This window comes from Anoplophora glabripennis, unplaced genomic scaffold, assembly GCF_000390285.2.
Source record: "Anoplophora glabripennis isolate ALB-LARVAE unplaced genomic scaffold, Agla_2.0 scaffold73, whole genome shotgun sequence".
In the NCBI taxonomy this organism is placed as follows: domain Eukaryota; kingdom Metazoa; phylum Arthropoda; class Insecta; order Coleoptera; family Cerambycidae; genus Anoplophora; species Anoplophora glabripennis.
In genome coordinates, this window is record NW_019416874.1 from 1264788 (window position 1) to 1285848 (window position 21061).

General features: G+C 32.7%; 1 protein-coding gene across 1 annotated transcript; it reads left to right on the plus strand.

The window, feature by feature from the left end:
• Window positions 1-632: 632 nt before the first annotated feature.
• On the plus strand, window positions 633-18404 carry LOC108905012. Its single transcript, XM_018707764.1, has 12 exons — window positions 633-720; window positions 3141-3292; window positions 3499-3782; window positions 4106-4243; window positions 4297-4451; window positions 5372-5613; window positions 10121-10267; window positions 11808-11996; window positions 12236-12414; window positions 14638-14791; window positions 15353-15538; window positions 18125-18404. Exons 2-12 carry the CDS (start codon window positions 3148-3150, stop codon window positions 18262-18264), a joined length of 1959 nt encoding a protein of 652 aa, XP_018563280.1. The 5' UTR covers window positions 633-720; window positions 3141-3147; the 3' UTR covers window positions 18265-18404.
• The last annotated feature ends 2657 nt before the right edge of the window (window positions 18405-21061 follow it).

The window sequence follows — 21061 nt, forward strand, 5'->3', positions numbered from 1 at the left end:
AGTCGAATCAGGTCTCCTTGCGGAAGATTTTCCTTTTATAACTTAGTTAAACGAATGCCCTTTGTCTAGATTCTAGACTCTAGAACAAGATGGAGTATTTTTTTTCTTAATAGCACTGTTGTGCAACAAAAATATTGTGCATACTACTAATGTAAAGAAGAAGAAATATACAGGGTAGTTCATAAAAATAGGAGTCTTAGATACATTCAACTATTATTAATTGTCCAATACCTATCATGGATTCGTTTCAAATTTAGAAAATTCTGAATCGTTTGGAAGATATTCGAAGAAAACCGATTTTATGCTATTTCTTTTTTAATCGTATTTCACTTGTTTTTCAACAACATCTTGTTCAGTAACAAAATTTTATAGGTATTTTGTATGTAGAAACAACAGATCCAAACTTAATGTTACTTTTAGGTTAGCCTTTCATCAAGAAACCAGGTTGCTGCAGGCAAATTACTTCTCTGACGTGTAGTTTCATAAGGGCATATTAAGTTATCCTTATATAAGTTCTACCTTGTTCACCACGTGTAATGTCCCAAGTCTTGCGCCTGCGTACAATAAATTATTGATTCTGTAATGCAGAAGGATTGCAGAAAAACACTGGCTGATAAAATGAGAACAGTGTTCTCTGTAGGTGTAGTTTTCGTGTGATATAAAAGTTGATAAAAGTGGTATGTTCGCGTCAACCAATCAATTAATCAATAATTGAAATAGGTAGGTACGACTTTATATCGACTAAAATTAGTGTTGTTGAAGATATATTTATTTTTAATTAAGTTTGATGTAATTGTTACTACTGTTCGCTCATTAAATATTAAACTCGTTGCCATGGAATACACGAAAACAAACAAGGGCTTAGGCGCATTTGTTTGAAGTATCTATAATTTAAGCAAAAGCACATACTGTAGTAACAAGTGAAACTACGGCATAGCAACGACTTGAAAGTAGTAAGAATAAAAAAAGTCATGAGGTTCCTTTGGAGAAAGTAAGTATAAGGAAAAGAAACTGGATAATCTAATTTCTTTGATTCGTGTTAGCTATATTTGTTAGCTGAATGAAAAGAAATAGGCCTTTCAATGGTTTTAATATTCTTTTTCCTCTTAGAATAGAATCTGGGATATATACACACTTTTTTAAGTCGCAAGTAAAACGTTTGATCCTAAAAAATATTGCACTTAACCATCTTTCTCTAACTATCCACTGAAGATGCCCCTCTAGCTGTAGGCAAAAATATCTTAGGCATAAATGGAAAGTAATAAATACTGAGTATATTTTTAATGATTTTAGAATCTAGGACACGGTTACTGTACAGTGCGTAGTTATCCAGAATTGCCAGACGGATTTTAAAACTGAATAATCCACGTTGTAAAGATCTCTTACAATTAAGGCATTGAAATCAGTTATTTCGTCTTCCCTTCATATTTGCTCTTACCGCACATTCTTTTTTAGTTTCTTCATTCTTGACAACATAACAAAGTAGTACATTAAACGATGTTCACTTTCTGTTTTCGTATAACTTTTTCTCACTGCAAAATTATGCACTTCATTCATAACTATTTTTTTAACATTATTGTTTCATTGCCAACGTCATTCGCAAAATCGCATTTTGGACTTTAATAGTAGAACTAGTCACTTGACCTGTTGCAATTGAGGATTTATTGTGGTACAGATGCATCAGCTGTTATGCATATTTATGTAGCATTCTTTACAATATTACTTAGTGCATTATTTACAATATTACTTAGACGCGAAGTTTATTTGCAATTTGTTTAGATTTAAAATAACTGTCAAAACTATGGTAAAAATTGCACATCTCTGTTTTGCAGCCAACAAATGATTATTAATGATTATATTATTTTAATCTGTTCTGCAACAATTTCGGAATTTTTTTTTTCTTGGAAAATATCATAGACAATACTGCTAAGGAAATGTTTTGACATTTAGGATGGTATTGTCTGTTTTATATAAGTTTTCATACCAGAGATCAATACTATTTCTATGTACTTAAGTACTTTAAAGTTTTTTGGTATTCTTGGGTATAAATATTGGACTTATTTTCTAATTTGACTTTGTTTACTGAGACGAAAAATTTTAAAACACTTCGAGAACAACAGATCCAAAGAAGACATGGCTATTTTTACAATCTTGATTTCAATAAATCAACTAATGCTTACATTATTCCATATTAGTGATAATATTTCAAACTATCTATTATACAGGGTGTCCCAGTACTTGATACAAAAGGGTCTGGTACAAATAGATGAGGTCAAAATAATATCAGTTCTTCTATAATTTTTTTTCATACAACAACGTTGTATCACATTCCTAAATTTTTCATTGTTGCCCATATTCTTGGAAATTATGGATATGGAAGATGACTGTTTTTTAAATTCTTTATAAATCCAGACTGAAATAAAACTCGTACGAAGCAATAAGTCTTCAAAACTTTAAAATTTATTTTTCTCGAAACTGAAGTTTCTCTTTCTTCCCCTATGGTCTTCAAATGTAATAGAAAAAAAATAAATCATAAAACAATACGCTCCTGTTTTATACCTATCATTATATAATGAAATTATTCATAATTTTACTTAGTATCAAATGATTGCCTGAGGATAATTCGGTAAAGCAAAGCAAAGGCGAACTATTTAGAAGCTTAAAGAAAAATCAGAGTGAACATTGAGGAAATGATCAAGGAAGGAATAAAAATTCTGAAATTATTCTACCGAAGCACTTTTTCGTCTGGAAATATTCTATATAAACTCACCAGTATGGGGGAACGGAGTCAACTGTTTTGGGTGAAATGGTGAATAAGATCTAATTCTCATTTATTTACAGATAGCGCATAGTCCAGAATATAATTAGTACTGACAATCCTAATGTACTAATTATCCCCAAATACCTTGTAATCCCCCAGATATTTTGAGTTTACACTTCTTATACACAGCAGTCTCAAATTAGCTAAAATATTATATCCTTAAGTGCTATAGGTAGAGTTGCTCTTCTTTACTTAATGCGAACTATGGTATAAAAATGAATTTTCATCATTTGCTGACTTTTTCATTAAAAAGGAACAAAGGCTATCTGTAATTATATCTTCTATTTACAATGAATTAGATAACTTTATTTTTTCTTAGGAGACTAATGGGTAATCTACAAGATTTCACACAGGCCTTGACCCACTGGTCGTTTGGCGTCGCTATACTGGTTGGTCTAGTGTCATCTGAATTTTCTGGCGCCGAAACCGTAGCAGCTATATTAGTTGCAGGATTTTCATCGACGTTATCAGGTAAGTGGTATGTTTCTGCACCGTATTATCAGTTTTTATAGTGACATAATCTGTATTAAATTATTTTAAATTTTTTTAAATCGTTACTTAGAATGTTAAAGTTACTGCTAAAGTGGACCTCCACAATGTTGAAAAGATTTTTTAGTGTCAAGTTTCCAACTTTGGTATTTAAAATTCTTAATGTAAGGGGACTACTTTTGTTTTAGCACTTTGCAGCTCGGTCTCTAATGGAACGGATGAACAATACAGGAGAAAGAAATTTTCCAATACTCTATACTTTCTTATCTTATGGTTAGATATATTAACAAACTTAGTAGCTGCTGCAACTTGCGCTAGGTTAGCAAGTGCTACCGTCGATTACATAAGTAAAGGCCACTTCAAGGAGTTCTTGTTCGGGTTAGAACAGCACTCTCTGGTCGAACCTTGGCCTGACGTTTTAGGAGTTACTATCATTGTGGTCGTCACTATTTTATTTATGATGGGCCTAGAGGTTTGTATTTACTTGCTTCATATTTTACTTAACGAGGTGTGTGACCATTCTTTTTAAAATTTTATTTTTATATTATCAAACTAATACTTATATTTTATATAAAATTAAGGCGAAGTGAACAAAACAAACAATATATAATTACATGAAGAATGGGATGATTAAATTTACACTGTCTATTATTATCATCATATAAAAATCCATAATGCTGAGCTCTACATGTAATAGTACGTTGGACACAATTATTTTTTTTTACGCTAATTTTCCCATAAGTTAACTATTATTGATACTCCTTTCGTTCCGTTTATAGCGTAAATTTCTTTCAGAGATCCTCAACCATTTCAATGCTATTATTCGTGGCATTATTGTGCAATTTCGCCTTTTTTACTACAATAGGAAGTTTCCATACTATAACGAAGTTTTGGAAATGGTGCGAAGGTTTTAAGATCCATTCATACAGAGAGGTACGAGTAAATATTAAAAGTAATCAATTCCGATGTTCTAAATCTATTTCTAGGTTCTAAGAGCTGCTGCAATATGTTCATTTGCATTTGTACATAATATTCCAAAAACGGAGAAGAATCATTGCCTAAAGATGTTTACCATGGTTTTTAATTCTTTGGTCTTTTATACAGTCACAGCTATAATATTTTCATTAATGACGCACTATAGGTAAGTCTTTTTTTTAGTTATGTCCATATTGGAGTACGTGTAAAAGCTTCTTAGATTTCATAACCAAACTCCGATCCAGATCTGTAAAAATTAGCATATATTCGTATTTTCGTATAAACCGTCGTAGTTCAACGTTGGAGGTCTAAATCAATTTTTCATGCTAATACCGTTGGCCTTTCGCACATCATTAAACTTGCCCTGTCTTTCGGTGCTATAAAATATGCAGCATTTCCAGTAAAAAGAATTATAAACGACTCTGTCGATTTAGAACGTGACTTAGGAAATAGTAAATGTTTATTAAAAAGTTTCTTATAAAATTAAGGTACAGTACATGTAAAGTTAACAAACCAAATAAAGTTAACAAAGGGATGTAGTAAATCATTAGGAAACGTGTATTATGTAATTTTTCCTGGAAATTTAATACACTTTCTTTCTTTTGTTTATAAACAATGTCTATACAAAGTGTTCACTTTTTTATCTTGGCAACTTTCAGAATCGATAAAACTGTGAAGAATAATGTGGGTATGTTTAAACTTTCAACTCTCGTTTTTTGAACGTAACACCTCTAAATAACATAGGATGGATTATATTACACATTCCCTTTCGGGGCAGTGTTACCATCTTCAGCATATCCTGAGATAGCTGAATTTGAAATATCTTCACTGTGATCTCGAAAATGAAAAAATAACCCTACCACGTCTCCCAATATAAAATTTCTCGCTCTTTCAAAATCCGAGGTCAGTAATTGTATTACTGTAAAAAAAAACAAGAGTTGACCTTCAAAATACCTTGAATATGTTCTTAAAAAATAAATCAATCACGTATCCGAGTATTCAAAACAAAATTAATGTATTTTATTAAAATTGTGTATCCAATGTTTAAGCATGTAATATTCGTGACACTTATGTTTTATTTTACAGAGAATTGATGGGGACAGCTATCCCACTTGTGCAAGTTTTCGAAAACAGAGATGTTGATTGGGCTAGGCCTCTTATAGCGGCATTCACAATCTGTGTTGTTTGCTTAGTTCTGACAGATGTGTTACCAGCTGTATTTTGTTCATTTGTGAAACTATCGAACAAAGAATGGCGTGTTTTTGTGCCATCGATTCAGTATCAAAGTCCCTTGACCGGAGCTCCAATTTTAGCTATATTTGCAGCAGGTATTTATCATAAGTTTAGTTCCTGTAGTCTGCAAACTATGAGAGATATAAATAAATAATTGGATGAAATTAACCCCTTCCGTACTATATTAGAAACTACACTTTCATCTGAATTTTTCTTCCTAATAAAAATATGCATGTTTCAAATTTATCCAGAGCAGAGAGTGGTCCGAATTGTAGAAGCCAAATTCCTGGTGACAGAACTCGTCACAATAAGAAAAAAAGTTTCTGCAAACATGAATGGGGAAACCCAATTTCGGGGTACACGCTAAAGTTAAAGTTTTTACGATAGTGTTTACATTAGTTTTTCAAGTGTCAAAAGTTGATGGATATCGTTTTATTAGCATTAAGATCTTTAAAACAGGGGGTGTTTTATATAGACATGCCAAGTCTGCAGATTTTTAATATCAGTTCAGTTAGGCTGGATCAAAGAAAGACTATAGAAAAATGAATCTGGTCTGCTACAGGCCAGGCTTCTCATAGAGGCCCCGTGAGCTGAAGTAAATAGGAAAATTAATTTGCTTAGTAGAATTAAGACTGTTAAAGGACCTCTAATGGGAAATGGATATCTAAGCAAGCACTCAATGGAATCGTCATCTGTCATTGTATTTGCTTAATGGTAAAAAGACCTGGGGGCAGCATTTCTGTCGTCTCTGAAGATTCCTCCAGAGCTAGAGCTTGCCTTCGAACGGAGCACGGGCCTGTTTTAAAATAACTCTTATTAGCGGCATGCACAGTGGGTCGTAAGACCTGAATGGTGCGGAAAATTTCTCCGCTTCCAATTTTACTACCAACTGAAATATATAAAAATTTAAACAAGCTTACCTTTTTATTGTCAATTTAAAAACATAGTTTTGCTGATCCTGTCCAGTTTCATTTAAATATATTTTTGTGTATCGAATAATGGCGGAACCTTTATACTTTTTCTCTTCAATTACCTGAGTAGGAACATATTTTTCCGATTTTGTGAATGTTGGGAATAATTTAAAGTAAGACACTTTAGTCTTGCAAATATTACTTGCTCATTCAACTTTTGTGGACTAAATTCACATTAAATTGATGTTTTTATTGAATTTAATAATTCATTTCAGAAAACAAGTTTAAAAGACTTTCCTGCGTGCAGTTAAAGGAATTCGCTTACTGAAACACAATTTGATAAAGTTTCGAATAATCTGTATTCCTTTGTGTTCTCTTGGAATTTATGAGTTAATGCCATGTTTAATTAAATCGTTTGTGTGCGTTCTTTAAAAATGTTTTGCCTGCTAATAGACAGACGTTGTTTACAAGAATAAAATGCAATAAAGTGGAATACATATAAGCGTTCGTAGTTGCACTAATCTTATGCACGGGAGAAACTTTGTTATCAATATTCATATAAGTAATTGTAGCACAAATAGAAACAGGTCGTGTCAAATTTTCGTATATATTGTTTAGAAATATGAAAATTCCACATTTACATGTATAGACTTTGCTACATTTTCAAATAATATTATCTGAACGTTTGACACAACTTATAATTCTGTTTATGCTACTGATCTAAAGTAACATATTTTTGAAGTACATTATGAAGCTTCTTTGCACTCTTACATTTGTGACACTTCGCTCTTCGATTTTGTCCAAAATCGGAGATTCCACATGATGAAATGCTACAGGTAGATAGGCAATTATCCGAACCTAGCTCTAATTGGATTTTTTTGTGGGTTTTTGTTTGAGCTACGAGACCTGAATCCTGTACCACGAATTTCTTTCCTTTTAAATGTTGCAGTTTTGTACAAACCTCGCTTATATTTTTCTTGCTTAATTTTATTAGAAGCGGACTTTCTACTGATTTCTTGGTGGTCATTGGTTTGGTGGCTGATCACTGGCTGACTTTCTCGGAGCGACTCTTTATCGTTGTCAAACTAAAATGATTCACTGGCGTAGTTGGAGTTTTCATGAATTTAAACACGGAATATGTGTCGAGGTAAACTAAATCAAAAATGTAAATGATTTTCGACTATGAACCGTATACTCCGGATGCGAATTGAATGGAATGACACTAAAAATTGACGTGCACATTCTGGCAACGTATGGGTTGACTTATTTGCAGTTTGTTTTATTAAAATGTAAAGTATTTTGATTACTACAACAAAGCAACAGGTCAGAACGAGGTTAAACAAGCACAAGTGTCATTTGTGGAAAAATCAGCAACTACTGAACGCAGGTCACAGGCCTAACCACATAATACCAGAATGGAGATAATTTCAATGGATACTAACGAGCGTTCAAATAAAAACGTGGTCAAGTTGGTTCTGAAAATTTGGACGTAGGGCGTAGCGTATAGCAAATGAACTTAAACGTCATCTGTCAAAGCGCTATATCGCCGCTATCAATTTGATTATTTTCGTTTTAAAAAGCGTTTAAAATGGTGTTTTCTCAAGAACAAAAAGTGTTTATCATAGAGTCCTACTTTAGAAATGGACGCAAGATTGATGGAATATGGAAGTATTCTATTGAGGAATGTTTCATAGAATTTCAAAATCAATTTCCCGGCGTTGTTGAGTACAAAATTTTTCAAAGTGCAGTTCAGCGTTGTGTTAATGTTTTTCGTGAAACGGGCAGTGTAACAAGAAAAGAAGGAAGCGGCCGACCTAAAAAGCGGACTGAAGAATTAAAAGAAAATGTCCAACAAATAATGGAAAATGCGCCAAGAACTTCTGTACGTGTTTTATCACAAATGGTGGGAGTATCAGTCGGTACCTGCCACACAGTGTTAAAAAAAGATTTGCGTTTGTTCTCCTATCGTTTAACTTGTCAGCAAGAACTTCATGAAGTTGATTTTCCGCGACGGGCTGTATTTTGTGAATGGTTTTTAAACAACTACGGTGAACTTCATAATATCACCTTTTTTTCTGATGAAGCCTGGTTTCATTTAAGTGGTTACGTAAACTCACAGAATATGAGAATGTGGTCTTCTGAAAAACCAGATAACTTTTTTGTCGAGGGCCCTCTACACGCTCAAAAAATTGGAGTTTGGTGTGCTCTCAATCGAAGGAGGATTTATGGACCTATTTTTTTTAATGGTACTCTTACTGCGCAAAGGTATAGAGAAGAAATTATCGCTCCTTTTGTTAACCAGCTGGAAGAAAACGAAATTACAAACTTTTACTTTCAACAAGATGGCGCAAGGGCACATACGGCAGGCGAGACGATGAATATGTTGAGGGAAGTTTTCCAAAATCGACTAATAAGTCTCAATGCTGAACATGAATTTCCACCGAGGTCATGTGATATTACGCCGTGTGATTTCTTTTTGTGGCCTTACCTTAAAAACACTATTTTTGAACTGCCTATTCCTGATTTAAACCATCTGCAGGCTCGACTTATAGACAAGATTCGTGAAATTAACAATACCCCGAGCATCTTAGAAAATGTCTTTAATTCTTTGAGGAACAGGTGTGAAAAGTGCTTGGAACAAGGAGGGGGACACTTTCAGCAGCTGCTTTAATTTATTGTTATAACAAGGAGGGGGACACTTTCCGCAGCTCCTTTAATTGTTTGTTATTGTTATCACGATTATTCTTTAAAATAAAGTTATATAGTCATTAACGTTATTGAAACTGACAGCTGCTATACAGCTCGTTGAGAAATGAGGTTAAGTTGGTCGCTATTAGCTACTCCCTACGTCCAATGTGTCAGAGCCAACTTCGACCACGTTTTTATTTGAACGCTCGTTATATGGAATTTATTAAGGACTCAGTCGCAAAAAACAAGAACCAAAACGACATGAACCAATTACTAATGACATAACATAAATACCAGCCAGAGGACTTAATTTCCGATTTCAGACTTTCTTCTTCTGAAGAAAACGATATATCCCTGGTCACTCTAAGCCAACACGGCAACCACCAAGAAATCGTTCATCCGCAGCTGCAATTACTTCAATTCGTCTTTCTGCGGTTTTCACTTTAGTTTTGTGAGTATTAAACTTTATGTATCCTCCAAAAGGAAGTCTAAGGGGTTATTAGGAGTTTTATTTAACAACGGGCTTTCAATAAATTGTCATAGAAACACCTGTGCCATTATTTTTAATATGTAATAGAACCATCGCTTACAATTTTTGGTAATAGTTTGTAGATACAGGCAACTGAGTATACATACTTTTGATTCACAATAATTTCCTGTATTCCTTATGTTCGGTGTGTACTATTTAATAAATGTAAATATAAGCAACAAAATAAAATATTAAATTAATTGATCTTTGTTTTATATACACAAGAAATCAGATTCCAATTTTCAAATAAACGACGCCCAATAAATATCTTTCTAATTTTACCTTTAAATATAGGAAAAATGTTTTACCTAATAATGTAAAAAGCTCTAAATTACATTTTAATTTTACTAATGTGGTGATGACGCACTGTACATTATCACCCCGTGTTTAGTCTTGCCTTATACTAACGGATACGTACAGGAGATTAAAACACTTTGCATTGTAAGTATCTAAATTAGTTTATTTAATTTTTAGGGAGCCTAGCAGCTATTCTAGCATTCGCGTGCCCTTTGTCTCACTTAATTAAACTGTTGAATACATCTTCACTGGTGAAATGCGTCACAATTTCCTGCCAGCTCATGTTCAATAGATATAAATCTGAAATAAACTATGATTGTTTGGGTAAGTTTACCAATCTTACAGACTGACACAAACAAGTCTGCATCTGAGATAGCTTGACCCAAGAAGGTGAACGGTAAGGGGACGCTTTATCTACGTCTTCATCCTTTAAGTCGAATGTGTTCTTTCCCATTCTCGCACAGCTCTGCTTAAGTCGGACTTGCTTGTATCGGTCTGCATTTACTTTATTATTACTTATTTTTTTTTTGTTTATTATTCATAATTAATATTTATGAATCTTATCTACTTACCAATCTAATCTATATGCAATATACAGGGTGTTAATGAACTTATGTCATATATTTAAAGGGGTGAAAAAGGAGCAAAAACTGAGTTAACTGATGTCACAAACTTGTATCGGAAGTTTAAGGTCATAGAGAAAAAAACTAATTAAGAATGTGTTTAAAGCTGTTTTGGGACTGCTGAAATACATGTATTTAATCGCGGCGAGTAGTTACAAAAAATTCTGTAACACTTTTCACGAGTTTGTAGGTTTGTTATGAAGCGGGACTGTATTTGAAAGTCAGTTTGTAATACATTGTTGTAGTGATTGCTGTGCTATATTTCGAGAGTAAATTTAATAGCCGTATTTCTAAGCTAGTTAGATTTGAGGGGATATGTGAAAAATGTTGTGTATTCCACGGATGTTTGTGACATCAAGCTTGTAATATGATTCGAGAGGACGTGGCAATGTGACAATTCGTGCGAGCGAATTGGATATGTCGCGCTGAAGCTTGTGTCCAAGCAAATGGTGGGTACATCAAACACCTTCTATGAAAATCAGCAGTTCTGAAAAGGTGGCTCCTTGCAATGTTGAGGTAAGTCCGATTTTAAAGTTACATTTTACTCAACAAAAAACCGTGTATTTACCTCATTTTGACATAACGGACATGTGGCAAAAATTATTTGAGATAAGTTCATTACACCCTGATTTGATCATTATGAATATTAAATTGTATGTATATATTTTAAAAATACAAACGTAGGGTTTGTTCATTTTGCATAATTGAAGAGTTGAATATATTTTTATTTAATTTTCACCGAGTATGTCATCAAAAATTTCTTAAAAACAAATCGATTAGTTTTTTTAAAGGAAAAACATGGTTCTACAAGGTGTTTCAGGATTAAGTCGACAAACTTTAAGGAGATATTCCTCATAAAAAAAAATAAGAAAAAATCAAGTATAATTTTTTTCCAGACGCTTCATCTTCGAAATATAGGGCGTTAAATATGTTTTTAAAAATTCGAATTTTTTAAATAACTTCTAAATGAAGAAGGCTATTTAAGCCAAATTTGGCATGACACATCTTCTTATAAGATACCATTTTTCATAGAAGTAGAAGTCCCGCAAGGGGTGTATTTTCCTTCCAAAATAAATTTAGATTTGAGGAAGATTTATCAAAATGTATAACATCAAGAATTTCCTATACAATTTTTAGTTCCATCAAGTCAAAGTAAAGCACAATTCTTAAATTGTGGTTAATTATATGCACTAAAGACATTTAAATTATATTCGCCATAAAAGGTGATTTTTTTTTTTCAGTATACAATACGAATATACATTATAGCAAGCTGAATAATAATTCTGTGAAGTCAACGATTCAAAACAAATCGCAGTATATTAAAGAAAAAATTAAGTCACTATTTTCTTCCAAGCCATACTACATACATCGATTAAGTTCTCCAAAAAATGTTGGTCGTAAACTGGGCAACGTCCCTCAGAATAAAGTGGGTAAGTTATATTTTTATGTTATATTGAAAAAATCACTGCGGGCGTTTTCTAACGAAGTGTAATTTTTCCGTTACTTAGTGATTTTTCCAAATATAAAATGTGTTTTAGTATTTGTGATAGTATCCAATTGGCGAATTACGGCCATTGTCACAGGCCAGATAATGGCCATTTTGATTCGCTGGTTGAATAGAATACTACTCGTACATGTATCTTTTAATATTGCTGTTACATATTTTTAGAGGAACGAGAATGTCTATTGCTAGACGATTACAGTAACAAGTCATTAAATATCGACTTAGCAGAAGACAGTGCTTCAGAAAATGATGAGAACGATATAGTATTCTGCAGCGATGGAGAAGACTCCGGTAGCTCAACTGATATAGACCTAATTGTTGAGGAATATCGAGAGGGCCTGAAGGTATGTATAGACGTTATACAAATGAACACTTACATATATAGATAGGCATTGTTCAAATCATATTGATAATTTATATAATGGGGTAAGATTTTAAGAAAAACTGCGTTAATGTTAACTACTGAAGATATATGGCACAAACACATTGAAACAAAACCATGATATCGAACTAATCTCATGTCAAAATTACCTGTATATTATGCAAATTTAATTTATTATTTGACGTATGTGATGTTCAATTTACAGCGTCTGCTAAAGATTGACTGACTTATAACAATATACTTCTTTTTATATTCATTTGACAATATTTTTGTAGTGGACGAGGCATATCCACAAAGTAAGAGTACTGAGATTTTGATGCTCTGTTGTTTTTGTTTTCGACAAAGTTGGCAACATTGTAATCAAGGCCAAGGTGTTGGAAGCAGAACGCGTCTCATTCAGTGCAGAACTGTTGTTGTAGCGTATCCAGTTTTTAAAAATTGAGCAATCTTACTTTGTGAATATGCCTCGTATGTTTCTTTTTGTTTTTTTTTTCAAGAGAATTATACTTCTAACAGTACAGGTTCTTATATCTAGGGTCTTCCCCAGTTACAGGATAAAGATAATTCTTTAATTGTCTTAAAATTATCTTAAAAAATATATACTTACACGAAAAAAATCATTAAACGACCCTACTTTTTAAGGAAGTAACATTGTACTAAGATAACAATCTAAATTCATTTATTTTCACCCAACCAGATATGTATTATTACTTAATAAACATCCTATATGTTTCTATTGCTCAGTTTTTTAATTAGTATTTTACACAATCCGAAGGGTTAAAAAATATTCCGCAGTAAATGATATAACATGTAGTAAGGTAAAAACAGTATTTATTTATTTTTTATAACGCATTAAAATATTTAAACTTTTACCACATCTAGGGAGTTCGTATATCGACAATTAAAGATTTTTATTCTTCACTTGATAGCTTGTTTATTACTAGGAAACGGAATAGGAAAACAACGTCACCTAAATTTTCTTTGCCGTCGATTAAATGTTGTTAATTTTCTCTCACAATCAATTCAGAAAAATTGTCATCACTAGTTCTTTCGACCCCTGCTATTAAACGAGATATTTTGTCCTTGGACGTTATCTTCTACATATCCTGATGCTACAGTATCACTCTTCCATTTTCCATGTTTTTTCAATGTTATCGTATCTGCACCTGCATCTACGAGAAGAATTGCCGATGTACGACGCAAACAATTACCTGTGTACATTTTAGAATCTACGTAGCCGAAATATTTTGCAATCCTGGACGGTATGCTACCGAAGGTATTTTTGTCGACCATTTCGATATGTCAGAAAAAAACGCCGTTCTTTAATTTCTTTTGATGGCAAAGATGTATACTGTCGATACAACTGGAGAGCGTGCATTTCATTTTCTTTCACAATAGTAAAAGATTCTCCAGTTTTTGTATCGTTAATTTTTACTATAACAACGATTCCTTTGTCATCTGTATCATCAGTCCAGAGCTTTACCAACTCATCTCTTCTTAATTCTCCAAAAACACCCATTACTAGAACAACCTACAATAACACAAACCTCTTAAGCACATGCAATAATGTAGCTAATTATTTCCTATATTACCTTTTCCATAAGATATGTATGACTTTATGCTTCTATAATAAATTTCAAAACATCTTCTCTTGTTAATATCTTAGATATTTTTTATATTTGCTTCAAATAAGCCTCTAATCCATGATATATAGTTTCACTAACAGCTGTCACTGAATTTCTGCTTGTCCAAATCTCAAAACGTTTATATTTATCATAAAGCAATTTAGATTTCTTAGGCAGTAATTCTTCATTGGCTTTATTGGCTCTTATCAGCAACTACTACTGGAATATTAACCATTCTGCCTTTTGAATATGCCTCCTCAGAATCAACCATCAAACATCTTGAATACATCGTTTATACATATATTGAAAAACTGTTTTTATGCTCATTTACATTTAACTATTAATATAAATAAATATAAAATAAGATATATAAGTAAAAAATAAAACGTATGCACCACGGGAGATACTAGGATGATCATGATAATCATCCCTGTATCTCCCTTGGTACATAAATAACCATTAGAGTCATTTCATTGTCATCTCTTATTGAAGTATCAGTCAAATTCAACTTTTTGTGTTGTGTTATTATCAAACTGTAGATCGACGTATATTTTTTTCAGGTAGCCGCCGTAGGGAAATTTAACGAAAGGAGGCCAGCTACGAAACTTACATCAATAATTGTTGTTATGTGTTTAATAATAGTTATATTTTCCTCTATAAGCCTATCGCTCTACATGTTAAATGTTATGAATGTACTGTGGCCTAGTATTGCAGGTAAGATAAAGAGTTATCGAAATTAAAAAAGATTACACAGTTTTTTCTCTAACAATGCAGAGGACAATATTTATTGTTTTGTTGAAATTATGACAGTTACCCCTTAAAACTACTCCTTACGCTTCATATGGGATTTTAATAATTTTGTGTATTATAAATTATTACCCTGACACCCTAAGTTTAAAATATGTGTAAGATATCTCGAAGCACTTTTAAGATATCGTAATAAACAAAAACATTGTATCTTTCAAGGGACATGTTTTATTTATTATACAGTTTTGGAAAAAGCTTTGTATCAAAAGACGCCCTTACTTTTTATATACTATTCACTCTAAAGTATTGGTATAAATTTTTTTATAAATCTTCATCATTCATAATAAACTGTTCTCAATCTTCTAGTGTCCAGCTATCGACCATAGTTTCATAATTTTAACCAACACATAAAACGATTTGTATGGCGTTCTTATATTGGATAACTGTTCCAGTTTTACATTTAAAATGAATATATGTCAAAACAATAAAAAATATTTAATAAAATATACTAATAATTATTATTTTTAGGACTCATCTTGCCATTTATTGTTACAACAGCAATGCCTCAAAATACTATCGACAAATCAAAGCCAACTACTGTTCCGTCCATACTGTTTCCATTTTGCCACATAACTTCTATTGTTCTTAACATAGTTTTGCTTTCAACGATAATAATGGATATCTGGGAGGGCCTGGTGTTTTGGTCAATAGCCGGTAATAATATTTCCTTTATTATATTTAATTATGTTCTGCATTATTTCCTTGTACTTACTTTAAATAAAAATGATACATGACGATTTCAATTTGAAGATAATAAATATCATAGATTTTTCAAATGTTATAAATATAAACATGACCTAATACACAAATTGCAGCTAATCAATGTCGAGCATGCATTTCAATCGACTCATTTCATTACACAATGTGAGGATATGAGGATTAAATCATCTAGTTTGTAATTCTTATATGAGGAAAAAAGAAGAAAGGTCGGATAAGTAGATATTTCTAGTGATCATGTCAAAATTTTCTTATATACACCTTCAATATTTTGAAACAACAAGTAATACCTTCTATAACAGATTAATTGCCAACTGGTGTTATAGTAAAATTATGTATACTACCCTTTGTTGCTTTAGCTATAACTTAATAATATTACAACTATATACATGTTCCTTAAGCAAACTAAAAGCTTCTGGGTGGTTTATGGTAGTCTAGTGTATTGACTGGACATCATTTCTAAATAAGCTATAGCAGATAGTAATGTGAATCAAAATGTCTGGGCAAGAGAAATGAAGGATAGACGTACGATATATTTATTACCATAATACACAATTTACTATCAAACTTCTTAATCTTCACCGAAATGACAAAATCTGAACAAAAATTCTATTCCTGGTCACGAAAGAGCACTCTTCTCTTTTGTATAGTTTTGTGTTTTAATTCTAAGACTCGGAAAACGTCTATGTTTCTTTAACATACGTGCTTTTCCATTCATTGTACCTACCATCTATTTTCTGATGATGAAAAATAATATACCATTTTGAATTTTGTAATCCCGGTGTCAGATGCCTAATCAGCGACCCCGAAAATCTGAAGAAACAGTAAGAATTTTGATATTTGTAATTCTCTCTTTTTGAGATTTCATCTGATGCTACTCAATTTTCGAATATAGACGAATGCACCAAACGTGATGCAAAATAACCTTAAATATAGCGAAAAACAGTATTTTTCGCACTTTTGAGTTGGAGTATCTCTCAAACCTAATGTGATGAGTAATTCTAAGGATTCGGATTCAAAGAAAAGAAAGAAAAATTCAATGAGTCACCTTTTGTGTTTAACTTACCGTTTTCGAGATAATCAGTTGTTCTTGAAAAAAATAACGATTTCAGCTCTCTAAATCAGGCAAGATAGCGTCTAAACCATAAGAGTTAAAAACCTGCAGTTTTCACAGTTCGTTTTGGCATAAATTACTCTATATTGTCATCTGTGCACAAAACGTGTACCTTATTGAGACTCGGAAATACTGAAACCTACATTTATTAATATTACGAGTTGAAAAACTTTTTTTTCAAATGGAATGACCCATATTAATTATGATGGGTGAATGATGGGTGAATGCAAAATTGAATGCCCTTTCGACTGATATAAGGTTGTCCATACTTATCTCTACTAGTTTTCCAGAAAAATCAGGTTCTTTTCAAGTCCAAAAAAGTAGCTATGTAACAGCGTCAAGAAGGCCTTGCAATTGTATTAGTACAACGTCGATACATAGGATTTTACAAAAGCACAGCACAGCACATCCTTATCGCATCCAGTTACAACAAGAGTTACTAAAAGTAGACTTTCAGCGGAGACTGAAGTTTTGTCAGTGAGCACTTGAGATGTTAAATCAAGACGATGATTTTTTTAAACGGGTCGTGTTCTCCAATGGTTTCAAAAATGGTTTCGTTAATAGTCATAATTGCCATTATTATGCCACAGTAAATCCTCACCAATTCCTGACAACTCATAGACAACGATGGTCTTTGAACGTGTGGGGAGTAATTTTGGGAACCCGTGATTGGACCATTCTTTTTTGACTAGCATCTAACTTGAGCAGTTTCTTTAAACTTTTTAAAAATCCCTAGAAGATTTGTCAGAAGAATGTGAATGCAACCACTCACAATACCCTTAAGTATGTCAGTTTTTGGACGAAACTTTTCTCAACAGATGGATTGGGCACGGGGGGCCAGTGACTTGGTCTTCAAGGTGTTCAAATATCACAAGTTACGACTTCTTTTTATGAGGATTTATAAAAAGCAAAGCTGACCAATGTTGAACAATCTTTTAAAAACCGAATACTTTTGTGTATTAATCAAAATGGAGGACAGTTCGAGCAATTGATGTAAATCAGCGGTCTAAGTATTCGTCTCCTTGTTGTGTTCCGAGTTTTAGTTTGTATCGTTTTGAATTGTTTTAGTTGTGTTAGTGGTTTACTTTTGTTTGTCAAACCACTTTTTAAGCATGCCAGTAAATATTGACACTGTCAGTCCCAGGCCTGATAAAATGTGAGGTATAAAGCAAGGTTTTCCTGACGCTGTTACATAGCTACTGTTTCGGACTTTAGAAAAGATCCTGATTTTTCTGGAAAACTGTTGAAGAGTTACAGAAGAATCCCTCTTAGGTGGAACACCCTGTATAACCCTAGACATTTAAACTGCTTTTAGTTTGTAGCCGTTTCAGGAAATAATAGAAAACCCTCAATCATATCGAATCTTACCCAATCTATTAATTTTTTGTTGTGAATGTTATGTATTACAGGTCTACTCCTATTCTGGCGTTGCGATTGCTGTACGTGCGAAGGGCTCTTCAAAAACAATAAGGTTAACATCACTTCACCCGACGACCCAGCTTGCGACCAAAAAAACAACTTCAGGGATACCGTTTACATAACTAGATGACACAACGAGTATTTGGATGAAGATAATCTAATATCGGACTCCGAGGAAGACATTTAACAGCGACGACGATGGTGCAATGACATAACTTACTGTCTTAACAAAAGAAACAAATCAAATGTGATGGATCGTGCTAGATTTTATTTAAATTATAACTATCCTGAAATTTAAAGATGTAATTGTTTTATAAACAAATATATTTCGCTTTATTTTTTATGGTCAGTTGTTATTTACACCCCTTACATCACGTAAATATGAAGTTTATGAAGTTATGTCCATTGCTAAGTAACATAATAGTCGCAAAATATACATTTTAGAAAAAATGCTCGTAGAGCAATAAAAAAAGCAAATTTAAGCATGAATTTAAGCAAATTTAATGTATTCTAGTCATTTGCACAAAACTTTTTTTATTTTGGAGGTGTGTAATTAATTACAAGGTTTTGAAAACTTTCAATGTGTCTTCTATAGGATTTTTTTATCGTTTTCTTGATAAATTTTTTTCGATGCAAAAAAATTTGACTGAAAAATTAATTTTTTCTTTTCGGATATTTTCAATTTAAAAAATATATAAAAGATGCAAAATGGCAAATTGCAATCATTCGGATCACAATCAAAGAAAAATCGCAACGGTTTGATTGAGCTCTTGAGAGTTTCTTTGAGGTTAAGGTCAAAAACATGAAAATATCATTAGTTTCTTAATTACTTGTAAAGTTATCTCAAGTTTAGCGAAAATTCGTAAATATGCAATTTTTTATCTTTTTTTAACCAAATTTCTTGCATCGTAAACATTTTTTAACGAAAAATTATAAGAATGTCTTACAGAGGATACTTTAAGGTTTTCAAAACCTTCCTTAGATTTTCTGTTCGTTCCAGAGTAATTAATTCACAGCCACACACACAAAAAAAGCTGGGTATACTTTTTATGCGACATATATTTTTCGTAGTAATTTGGCCTCCTGAACACGAATCTGGGGTCAGAATTGGCCCATCACGTCACAATTTTTTCCTAACCTCAAAAAACTTGTGAAAAAATCTACTGTCAGAATTGAGCTAGAACGTGTGTTTTTTTTTCTAACCTCAAAAAACCGAGCAGGAATCGCTATTTTCAAATTCTGAGCGGATTTTGACCAGATTTTGTATAAAGGGGTTTTTTGGGTCGCTGATTACGAATATGAATTCACATTGTAAAAATTCAAGATGGCTGATCCAATATGGCGGGTGTACTTTTTTGAAATCCACCGATTTCAGTAAAATTTGGCATCATAAGGATTGCTGGTTGATCTCACCTTCATTAATCACACATCTGGAGCCAGATTTTCATAAATCAAGGTAAAATTTGTAGGCAGAGTCATAATTTTAGGCCGAGTAGGCGGCATTTTTTCGGCAAAGTCACATTTTTAGATTGAAGGCATAAGCAGATGCAGTGATGTGCTGTGTGGCAGTAATGTGTCCTTTTCCTTGAACTTTAAAATTATTAAGAAATAAAAGCATCTAAATGCCATAGGAAAACTGCATAGTAGTTAAAAAAATCTGATTGGAAAACCATAAGCCCATGCACGACTAAATAAATGAAAGAATAAAGTAGAAACTTTTTTGTCTTGTCCCATGGAAACAAGCACATCACACTACACATCATTACATGTGTAGAGTCCTTAAGTCATTTTTTTAAGCGAAGTCACATTTTTAGACGGAGTGGAATCTTTTACCTTGATTTATGAAAATCTGGCTCCAGATGTGTGATTAATGAAGGTGAGATCAACCAGCAATCCTTATGATGCCAAATTTTACTGAAATCGGTGGATTTCAAAAAAGTACACCCGCCATATTGGATCAGCCATCTTGAATTTTTACAATGTGAATTCATATTCGTAATCAGCGACCCAAAAAACCCCTTTATACAAAATCTGGTCAAAATCCGCTCAGAATTTGAAAATAGCGATTCCTGCTCGGTTTTTTGAGGTTAGAAAAAAAACCACACGTTCTAGCTCAATTCTGACAGTGGATTTGAATTCAGCAGAGTCTTTTACATAAAAATGTACTATTTGATGTGGAAATAAATTTTTTTCCAAATTTTCCCAGTAAATTTTCATCAATTTTCACTATTTTTCACAAGTTTTTTGAGGTTAGGAAAAAATTGTGAAGTGATGGGTCAATTCTAACTCCAGATTCGTGTTCAGGAGGCCAAATTACTACGAAAAATATATGTCGCATAAAAAGTATACCCAACTTTTTTTTTGTGTGTGGCTGTGATTATCGAAACCAAAAAGGTCATTTTTCTTTAAATGACGATAACTCAGCTACAGAACAGTTCGAATTAAAGAAAATTAATCAAACTAAAAGAGGTGGGATTGCCAAAAAATATATACTGAAGTCCGTGGACCTTTTGAAAGGGAACCACAAATTTTTCAGATCCTGAAACTAGAAACATCAAGCTTCAATTTGTTTTTTTATTATTATTATTGTGCAACCATTTTGCGCCAAAGCTGTAAGCCGTTTGAAATTCACCTGAAAGTTTAGGATTTTCTTTTATGACAACTCTTTAATTATGACACTTAAGGAAAGTTACACGAAGTGTAAGAAAAGGCCTTTCCAATAACCAAAAAATCTCAGCTTAACACAGTACATAGAAGAACAGCAGATTAACAGCAGCCACCACGGGCGGATAAATCGGTCGATTCGATCATCCACGACAATCTTTTGTAAATTTAGTCACTCTTCCAAATAAATAAAAAATACTAGGCACCCTATCAAAATACATTTCATTAAAATATAATATTTATTCATAAAAATGCAGATCATT

What these genes read in the sequence shown, in the direction of transcription:
- LOC108905012 (XM_018707764.1), top strand. Translation starts at nt 3,148, where the DNA reads ATGGGTAATCTACAAGATTTCACACAGGCCTTGACCCACTGGTCGTTT. An exon ending in ACTGTGGCCTAGTATTGCAG is followed by an intron (nt 14,792 to 15,352) that starts GTAAGATAAAGA and finishes TATTATTTTTAG; the next exon opens with GACTCATCTTGCCATTTATT. An exon ending in GGTGTTTTGGTCAATAGCCG is followed by an intron (nt 15,539 to 18,124) that starts GTAATAATATTT and finishes TATGTATTACAG; the next exon opens with GTCTACTCCTATTCTGGCGT.